At 36.3% G+C, this 10197-nt stretch overlaps 2 protein-coding genes across 2 annotated transcripts; one reads left to right on the top strand and one right to left on the bottom strand.

The window, feature by feature from the left end:
- Positions 1 to 739: 739 nt before the first annotated feature.
- On the top strand, positions 740 to 2753 carry LOC111703587 (uncharacterized). Its single transcript, XM_023475575.1, has 2 exons — positions 740 to 1763; positions 1935 to 2753. Exons 1-2 carry the CDS (start codon positions 1170 to 1172, stop codon positions 2286 to 2288), a joined length of 948 nt encoding a protein of 315 aa, XP_023331343.1. The 5' UTR covers positions 740 to 1169; the 3' UTR covers positions 2289 to 2753.
- A 386-nt stretch (positions 2754 to 3139) lies between these two features.
- On the bottom strand, positions 3140 to 5178 carry LOC111703585 (uncharacterized). The gene is made up of 2 exons (XM_023475572.1): positions 4875 to 5178; positions 3140 to 4582 (listed from the first exon to the last, which is right to left on the bottom strand). The coding sequence occupies exon 2, from the start codon at positions 4556 to 4558 to the stop codon at positions 3164 to 3166; it is 1395 nt and encodes a 464-aa protein (XP_023331340.1). The 5' UTR covers positions 4559 to 4582; positions 4875 to 5178; the 3' UTR covers positions 3140 to 3163.
- Between the last annotated feature and the right edge of the window lie 5019 nt (positions 5179 to 10197).

Genomic DNA, 10197 nt, shown 5'->3' on the forward strand with positions numbered 1-10197 from the left:
TGCGTTTCTTGCGCATAATACTCAAATACGTGTTCTGCGCACCTGTTGGGCAGGCAGCCTTTTGGTAGCAGTGAGGGTGCTTTGGCTGGGTCAACCAGTCTTTTCCTGGAGTTCTTAGCGATAGGTAATGGTATATTTTCGTAGTTTATTTACTTAAAAATTATGCGTATTTTAGAATAATTTTTTGCTTTTGGTATAAAATCTTATTTCTTTGGTGTGTTGGTATTTTACGTGCGTTTAAATTAGTTCTTTTTCATTTCTAATTTAGAGGGCATTAAGGTTAATATTTTCTCGTCTTCCGTGCGCAAAAATACCGCGTTACATTCTTTAGTATTATTGCGGAAATTTTTCAAAATAAATAATAACAAATGGAATGACGTAAGTTTCAATTTTATTTTGAAACATTATTCTTTGATTAATTGTGTGGTTTAATGAAACCTTGTTTCATTACGGGCCTATTATACATACGTGCTGTATATTATACTTGTTATTTTTCTCTTTCTTTGGTTCAATTTAAATCTTATTTATATATATAAGTGTGGAAATATTCGATCTAAATTTTTGTGTGATTATCTGTATATATAGTGTACTTTTAATTATTTATCAAATTATCAATTTGTAACCTGGCTTTTGTTTCAGATGTAATTGCTCCCGGCGCGGTTCTTCAATCTCGACTTTGCGAAGATTTGCCATCGTTCTCTACACCTTTCCAGTGCTTCCAATATCAAAACTCGGTTCGACATGAGTTTGTGGCTGAGCCGTCTGCGCAACTCTCGTTTGCAAGAGCTTTTGGGAGTACCTCCACGAGTTATTATGGGCGAGGTGGACGATGAACGCCCTGTTGATGAGAGATCCCTTGTGGTCCTCGTTGCTGAAGCTGTTGAAGTTGCTGAAGATGCCGAGGATGGTGATGATCGTGTCCTGGAGGTCGTTCTCGGTTCTTTGGTCGCCTTGGTGGTTGCTGGAACCATCGTTTATGTTATCCTGTTGAGATATTTCCCTAATCAGATGAGACGGTTTGAAGCAAGGTCTGTGGACGCGGCTCGTGCTGTGGTTCAGGTAACATTTGCTTTGTGGTTATTCTGTCACTTTATTTTCTTGAGTTCTCTCTAATCATTAGAGATGCAACAGAGCTGAAAACTTTCCGAGCTAGTTAAACTAAACTTTCTATGCTTCCAGAAAATTCTTTTCTTGGTTTCCTACTAATTTCTTACGTATTTCAGGTGGTGAATCGCTGCCAGAGGGTTCGAAGAGATGAAGTTCTTGGTCCTCAAGCTAGGGACGAGACTGCTTCCAGTTTCTCTTCTATGTACTCCTGGAGTTCAAGTTCGGTAGCTACAGTGATTTCAAGTAGCTCCTCGAGTGTTCAGGTTCATCATCAGGAGCAGTTTGAGCTCCGTGAGATTAACCAACTGCAGCCAGTCATCAAGAATGCTTACCAGGAATCTGGTGACGACGGGCCTGAATCTAAAGTTGTACCCAATGAAGTATCGGTACCGAGGGAGGGAAAGTTGCGTCCGTTTAATCCTCCGCTGATTAGCAGTCCTATACCGCTGGATCCTGTTTCTGACGCTGATGAAGATTCTTCTTCTGAGGATCCCTTCTCAACTCCGATGAATCGGATTTCGATTATTTCAAATAGCTATCGGAGCGAATTGGCTCAATCCTTTCAGTCTCAACTGGCTCAGGATTTGTCTGTTTCTGGGGATTACAATATCTCTGATCTTTGGCCAGAGGTTGTTGATCAGGACACAGTTGAGCGGGTAAGCAAAAAAAAAATTGTAGACACCAAAAAAATTTTTTTTATAAAATTTCCCTTTTATACACGTGGCCTTTTCGTTTTTTTTTGAAAATATAAACACCAACATTTAAAATTTGTGCGTGTGACTAAATGCATTCTCAAAAATTATTTTTTTTTATTTGCTTTTCCTTAGGGACTTGCTGAAGCTGTAAATCAGAACCAGTCTGGTGTTGATCTACCTGATCTACCAGAATCCGAGGCTGATGATACTAGGGAGTTGAGTGGGGGAGCAGCTGAAGGTGGGGTTTTGAACAGACGTAGTTCAAGCAGTGTACCAAACTTGGCACTGGAACCCAATGCTCCTGGTTTATCTCGCTCCGTATCAATGCCTGCAGGGTTAGAACAACCTGATACTTGCGGGGATGAAATTCAAGATTCTCGTCCTGCTGATCAGCCTAATGTTCTCCCGGAAGTTGTTCTAGTCGTTCCTCCTCTTCGTAGGAGTAAGAGAGTGTCTTTTCCTACTAAACGCTTCAGTCCCTACTAGGTCACAGCCTTAACTTATACCTAGTGTTGTGCTAATCTCTATTTAGGCTTTGGATAACCAAACCTAGTGATATGTAACCTGTTCTCATATATGTAATCAAATAGATTGCAACGTGATTTTTATGTAATGCCAGTATAAAGAAAATATGTTCTTTATTTTTCCTTTTATAAGACTGATATATTTGTTAAGTTTTGGCCAAATCTATATTATGTTTAAACATTTATCTTCTCTTGGGACGCTAAGAGATTAGTCGATTCACTATAAATATGCCCTACTGTACCAAGAATACTGTAATACTTGTTCTAACATTTAGTTGTGTTTTGGATCCAAATACATTTTAGAACCGTTAATTTTTCATTTAATAATGCACATCTCTATGAAACATTTTAATCCTTTTGGTTCTTATTGAAAATCTCTGCCTTAAAAGATTTGTAGGGGTTATCGTGTATATTTTACAACGCTTATGGAAATACCACAGTAAGTACACGGTACATCTATATATATTACTTGATCGAATCACATTTTCTCTACAACTTATACAATACTCAGATATTATTTCGCGTGAAATTTTTACTTCGTTTTAAATTTAACTCGTGCAGATACTTAGGTTAAATTTTTGTTACAGTTTACAATTTTCTCACATTTGGTGCTGATTCAACTTGTACACAGTTATTTACAGTTTGTCTAAAGGCCTGTTCCTTTCGTTTTGACTTTCTTGGTCAACATGTAAAAAATCAAACTCTAAAAATTTTTCACTTTCCACAATTTCACATTTTCACGACAATGTTCATAATTTTTAAAAGAATTTGTTCAGTATTGGTTTGGTTCACAGACGGATCCCTTCCTGAAAATAAAAGAGGTTCTGTATTTGTTTTCTACACTGCAACAAGTCGTACTTGTCCTCTTTTATTTTGCAAAGCGAAATTTTGAGTAATTTCCGTCGCTTTTGTCTTAAAAATAGTCGTGGTTATTCCGGAGGCTATGATAACAATTGCGAGCAAGTTTGCGAGTAACACTATAATGTACTTCTCAGGGTTTGTTTTCAAATCAAAAAGGGGATCCAGAAAAGCAATAATATCGGGTTCAGAAATGCCGGAGTAAATAATTTCCTTTTTGAAACCTGAGGGACCAAACTTATAAGACTTATCTACGTTTTCGATTTCTAAAGTCAAAGGTGATCTAATAATGATAGACAACAATGGGTTTGGATTTACTATTTGCAACAATTTCTTTTCCTTGTTTTCTAAATTTTGCTCATAAATACTTGCATACCGCGGAACCACGATGCCAGATAACGACCAAAAGGGCTCAAAATTTGTGTTTCTTAACATATTGCATTCTCTCAAGATATTTTTCACGTCATTTTCCGCAATCAACGTCATACAAACCGTTGAGACAGGAATAATTTCGCATTTTTTATGATTTAATAATTGCGTGCATTTTCTTTCAAAGAAACTTGAATTTGATTCCAACGGGGTTACCAAATCTGGGCAATCTAAAATGTAGTCTGCAAAAGGGATAGGTTTCCAAACCAAATAATTCTTTACTTCTGTAGCCTGTGTAAGTTGAATCGTAAGAAAATTTCCTTCGGAATAAAATTTACTGCGGATTAGAGTAAATTTATCATGGGGTGTACTTTTTACACAATTTCCCTCATTAAGTTTATGACTTATGAAATTTGGGATTTCATTTCTTGCAATGGCTAGTAAGTGGAAGTACTGATTTTCCATACTAGAGAAAAAGTCCTTCAATAAACTTTTTGCATCGAATAAAATTCGTGAGATTTTAAGCGAGGTTGGAGATACGATACTTTGTTGATTTGCTACCGTCAAATCAGTTTTAGCCGGAGCTGCTTTAATTAACAATTCAAAGCCTTCAATAAGATCCTTAAAGATCTTTTCGTCTAATATACTACGCGTGAAAAGACAAAATTTCTGTGCCGGTTTTACAACCTTTTCCTCAAGAAAGTTGCGTGTTGCATTATTTACATCATCCAACCTGGCTAAATCTTGGTTTATATCTTCATAAACCTTCAATAAAGATGTATGGGCGGGAAAAGTCTCAGATATCAGTAATTCATCTAATTTACCAACAAGAGTTGCAATCTTGTCTAAATCCGCCGGTTTTAGAGTAAATACTTTAAAATCGAAATATATTATTGTATATATTACCTGTTCTGCACTGGAGATCTGCTGCTCCGGAACAAGGAACGTATGTTGAGATGATACTGATACTGACAGACTATACAGGATACACCATACACTATACATCTTGATACTCTTCTTGAACTGGATCTAAAAATAGTCGTGTTTTGCTGGACTGACTAGACTTTAGACATTAGAATTTTTTCCAGTTTTTAATCTATCCTTTTAGAGAAATTTTTCCTAATTTCTTTCCTTCTTTTAAAATCTCAAGGTTTCACTACCTTTAAATTTAACATTTTTCTCATTTACACCTTTTAGAAAATTTCCTGGGTTTCCTTTCTATGTTTACTTATCCTAAACATTAACTTTCTTAACTGTGTGACTAACTCAACCTTTCAATATTCTAATACTTTATGATTTCTATATACTTATATATCCTAACCTTATTCTATTGGTTGTGCTCGGTTGAGGATATCTTCTCTAGTTTCCATGTAATCCTGGAGAAGTTTAAGGACCTGGTGTCTGGCGTAAGACGTCCACTGGTGGTTTAAATCTAGAGGGGGTTGAGGTTTTCCGAGGATATTCCCATGAGCTCGGGAACCATATCCGACCAAACTTGATATCGGTATGTACGTCACACATAGCAGGCGAGAGATTAATAACCCTGCTTGATCAATCCTTTCTGTGAACTTATTCATATCACTAGCTGAGAGCTGTAGGATCCCGGAGATAGGTCCTTGTCCAATCACTACAGGTGTCGGATGCTGTTTCCCTGTTTTCTCCAGCTCTTGTCGTATTCGTTCTATTCCGATGAAATACGCTATTGTTAATGTTTTCAAATTTTTATCCAGGAATTGACTCCACTTCTCCGTCGGTATCTTGTGGAGGAAACCTTGCAGATTGAACTCTACAAAAGTTTGCTTGTTTGCTTGAATTCTGCTCAGTACATTCTTCACATGAAGTAGATAGTTCTCTGTAGCTGACACAGGTTCGGTGTATTTTTCGTCTAACTCCAGTGTACCTTGTACACTGTTCTTCCAGTGGTTTAGAGTGATAAAGCAATTTGGCCATACAAAACTCTGTTGCGGAGATAGGTTTAAGGTTCTGAAAGATGCTCCAGGTAACGTTCCTGAGTCTTTCATTCCAAGATTTCCTATGATAACACAGTCATAGATGTGCAAATCGGCTGGTAACCAAACGTTTTCACTGCGGACCAGTACTGAAGGTCGGAGCAGGTGACCTTGTTCATAATTATCTACGCCATACTGTTTGATTTCTAGGGCTAAAGGCAGTTCTACGAGTTGACTGCAGTACTTTTCCATGATGAGGGATACGGATGTCTGGTTTAATTCATATTGGATTTCCTCAAAAACTTTTCTTGGTATTATATACTTTGTGTTCAACTTGATGCTTTGTAGAACATTAGAGAGTCGCAGAGATAACTCTCTATTGGAGAACTTTGCGAGAATATCCTGACAGTTCCTAGGATGACTTCTTTCTTGCGCGTTTTGCTCTATCTGGTGGTTTTCCAGTAACTCTGGTTGGTTTAAATATCTCCGATACTCTATCATATCTTTCTCTTTAAGGATAGGTATTATCGTCACAGCTGTTCTTTGATGCATCAGAGTATTTTCTTTTCGATACTTATGTAAAGCTGAGACTTGATTTTCCGTTAATAATGATCTGATTTCCGTGGTGATTTCTTTGTGAGGATTTGGCTGAACAAGGTGAGTTATCAGGTCGTTGACATGTTGGAAAACTGCCGGGCACATTAAACATTTGACTTGATTTGAATGATTATTCAAAAGATGTGCTGAGAACGTTGTTTTTGCCTCAAATTTTCCACATAGAGGGCAGTAAATTTCACTGTACATGTTGGTGTGTTCCTTAAAGTACAGACTGTGCAGAACTAATGACAGGTAAGACGGGAACACTCGTTCACACTCCAAACACACGAACAAGGTGTTCTTGCCATTATAATACAACGTTTCTTCTACTGTAGGATTCTCTCCAGTCACATAACCATGATTTGTGATGTGTTCATACTCTTCAGCAGTCAAACTATTTCTTTCTCGGAGATTAATTTTCAAATAATTGCAATTCCTGCACATCAGTATTCCATTTTTCANGGTAAGATATTACTGAAACACACCTGGCAATTATTTCTCTGATTTTCCAAGTCTTCTGTTTGACACATTTGTTCATCATATAAGTCATCGCTTACAGAGTTTCTCTCTTGATATTTAACCTTTGCCACAGTATTTTTTCTATGGAAGATCAGAGTACTCATGACTTTTTGTACTTCTCTTTTGCTGATAATTCCTTCTTCCATGCTTTCCTTGGTTTTTGCTTCTCCATGCTCCGTTTTTTTCTTATCCGTTTCGTTTATATGCTGAACCCTAGTTTCTGTAATATTTTCATTACGAGAGCCTATTTCTCCCTCTTCTAGGTCATATTCTTTCTTGTCTGTTGCAATTCTGATTGCTCTTAGTCTCTCCGTAATTTTCTGCTCAAGTTTTGTGTTCTCTTCTTTCAAGGCTTGACTTCTGAGCTTGATTTCTCTAACTACGTCTTGTTCACTCTTTTTATAGCGCGGTGTGCGTTTATGCACATATGGTTCGGTTACACTTTCTGGGGTTACAGGTCTTATCCTATATGTTAGAACCTGAGCTGGTTTCTTGAAATCTGTCTCAGCATTCTCCCCTGCGCTTGAGAAATCTAGTTTCCTTGGTTGGAAGTTTAACTTTGTCTTTTTCACTGGTTGAATTTCTCTCAATGGTGCGTTCATATATTGTTCCCATGGCCTTTTGTTCACTGGTGTTATATCGTTATCTAACACTTTTCTGTTTTGTGTAGTCTTCTCTTCCTGATGATCCAGTATTTTTTCAGGAGTCATATTTTCTTTATTTGCTGCATTGTTCATTTTCGTTTCTTGTTTTGTTTCTTTGTTCACGTACACGTTCTAAACAGAATATTTTGTACACTGTACAGGTTACATATATGAAAATTATAATAGTTGCCATTTGCAGTTTGAATAAACTTTTCCTACTCGAGATGGAGTGAAACTTAACAATTTGTAGGCCTTATATGAACTGAACAATATATCTTCATGGAAGCAAATAGGAACTGCTGTTTTACTTATATCAATTGTGATTGTTTCTTCATGCGCAAAATGTAATGTTGGAAAACTTTCAATGTTTTTCTGGACGAAGTTTATCATGAATCTTGGATCTTTTATTACTGTTAGATATTTTAAATAAAAATACGTTAGGACAGTTAACGGAAAATATCTAGGTTCTGACATTCTTTTTGGGCGAATGAATAACTGCTCAATATGCATATACAATTCCTTGAAACGATAAAAGGAATTTTGTTCAAACCTTTTGCTAATCTTATTATTATGCTTTGTACAGCAGACATATTCTATAATTATCTGTGCTTTCAAGGTTTCTGGGATTTCAAGATCCAATAAATGATCAATTACTACTTTATGAGATTTTGGTCCTTTTAATGCAATGTTTTTATGAATACTCATTAATGCCAACGTTTTTAATGATATTCCATAAGATCTCATAACCAATATATTAAAATCACAAATACAGCATTGCTTATTTACCATGACTATTTCTTTACTTGCTCCATTTCGATTAAATAGGAAATCTAAACAACTATTCATTTTCAAATTGTACCTTTTTTACTGGTTCAGAATCTGATTCTGAATCTGAGTCTGCTGGTGCTTCAGACCGGCTGGTGTCCTCTTCTGGATCACTTGTTTTCTGGATTTCTTCTCTGGCTAATCTCGTGATAGCTCTGGCTTGATTTACTGCTCCCTTATTTCTTTTTCTTGACTTATTTCTGGTTTGTGCTGCAGTTTTCTGGGACACAGGTAAATCTGAAATTAAATTCGTTTCATCCTGGTATTGCACTCTTACTCTAGGATTATTTTCTGCTCTAAACGAATTTTTACTTGGTTCTTCCTTGTTAAGATCTTGCCCTAACCTTGGCGTATTTTCTTCATCTGAAACCTCTAATTTTCCTGCACTAGGTTTCATGTACTTCTCTAAAGTCATAATAGGCGTATGCTTCTCTAGAATTTCTGTTGCTGTTTCAAGGTCTTCCTTGGTAATACTCTCATCTGGAGTTTCTGCTAATATATCATAATCTAAAATTAAACCTGTAGGATGGTCTAATGGGCCAAGTTGTCTTAACTTATTAAACTGTAGATTATCTAAATCCTTAAAGTTATGAACCAAAACTTCTCTTACTTCTACTGGTAAGTCTGCAAATGTTGCGTCAAGGGGCGAATATTTCTTGACGAAATTCTTATGGTACACTGTCTGGAAACCATCTGATATTCTCTGCAACAGGAGAGATGCGGGTTTCACTTGTACTACTACATATGGGTCAGCCGAGTAATATGATTTCAATGGTCTAGCTGCTCCTAGAACTATCTTCTTATCCTTAACGAAGACATAATCTCCTACTGAGAATTCTGTTGAAATCTTAAACTTATTCTGCTTTTCCTGCGTTACTATCTTTTTCTCACGTAAAATTTCTCTAACAAATTTTAAAACCTTATCTTTTTCTTCATATTTATGTTGCACATATGTTTTATGATTTTCAAGCAGTGGATACAGTTTTGCAGGGGGCGGACTATTTAAAGCCGACACTGTATGCGAGGAATTTATTCCATGTAGTAACGTCAATGGACTGAACCCGGTTTTAAGACACGTACTTGCATTGTACTGTTTAATGACTAGTGGCAAAGCATGGTACCACGTGAAACTTTCTTGTGAAGACAACATTTTCTTCAACAACAACTTAATAGTTGCTACTCCTTTTTCTGCAATTCCATTGCTACTTGGAGACAAGGATGCCAATTGTATCTTTTTAATTCCTAATATATGTAGAGTTGCTAAAAATGCTTTTTCCGAAAAACATGCGCCATTGTCACTAACAAAATATTTGATTGTAAAGTACTGAAACAAATCAAATAAAATTGGATATAAAACTTGTTCTGCGGTTTTAGAACGTATTGGATAGGCCTTTATAAATCCAGACAATGCGCAGACGACAATCAACAAGTGTTGATAAGGACCATTAGGATTTAGGTTTTCTGCTAAATCACAATAAACTGTTGTAAAAACATCAGTTGGCAACGGTGTCACGCCAGTTTTCTGCTTATGCGTAGAATAATTGTTTAAAGCGCATGCATGGCACCTTGCTGCTAAATTTCTCATTTTAACCAATTTTTGCGGGAAATAATACGGATACAAACTGTGTATCATTTTCTCAATCCCTGCGTGTCCAAGTGTCAAATGAAAACACGCTAAAAGTGCTCCTTCAAGATTACGGGGGACATATATTTTTGGGGTTCCCTGTCTATTCAATTTATAAAGCAAGCCATTTTTATAAATATAAGAAATTCCATCAATTTCAGCCATATTATTTGCTCCAAATAAACATTTTTCGATAATTTCATTAAATTGCAATTTTTGCTGTACTGCAATATTTTCATCTTTGATTTTTTCTAAAAGAATCTTACTAGGTATTGTCATGTTTGACATATTTGATACCATACTGTTCAATGAATGGACTGTAACTTGCAGGGGCTCAGGTGACACTATTTTTAAAAGATGCAAGTTTTCATTTACAAATTTTTTCCATTCTGGAATTGTATAATTTTTCGAAAAATCTAAGTGCTCATCCAAATCTGGGACGCAATAATTCTTAAAAGGAATTCTTTTGACATCTGACGGACTAAT

This window comes from Eurytemora carolleeae, unplaced genomic scaffold (assembly GCF_000591075.1).
Source record: "Eurytemora carolleeae unplaced genomic scaffold, Eaff_2.0 scaffold380, whole genome shotgun sequence".
NCBI classification, from domain to species: Eukaryota; Metazoa; Arthropoda; class Copepoda; order Calanoida; family Temoridae; genus Eurytemora; species Eurytemora carolleeae.

Bases quoted from the DNA above. Each gene is read 5' to 3' on its own strand.
- LOC111703585 (XM_023475572.1), bottom strand. From the start codon at position 4,558: ATGTATAGTGTATGGTGTATCCTGTATAGTCTGTCAGTATCAGTATCA.
- LOC111703587 (XM_023475575.1), top strand. From the start codon at position 1,170: ATGCTTCCAGAAAATTCTTTTCTTGGTTTCCTACTAATTTCTTACGTA. The intron at 1,764-1,934 runs GTAAGCAAAAAA...GCTTTTCCTTAG, and splicing joins ATCAGGACACAGTTGAGCGG to GGACTTGCTGAAGCTGTAAA.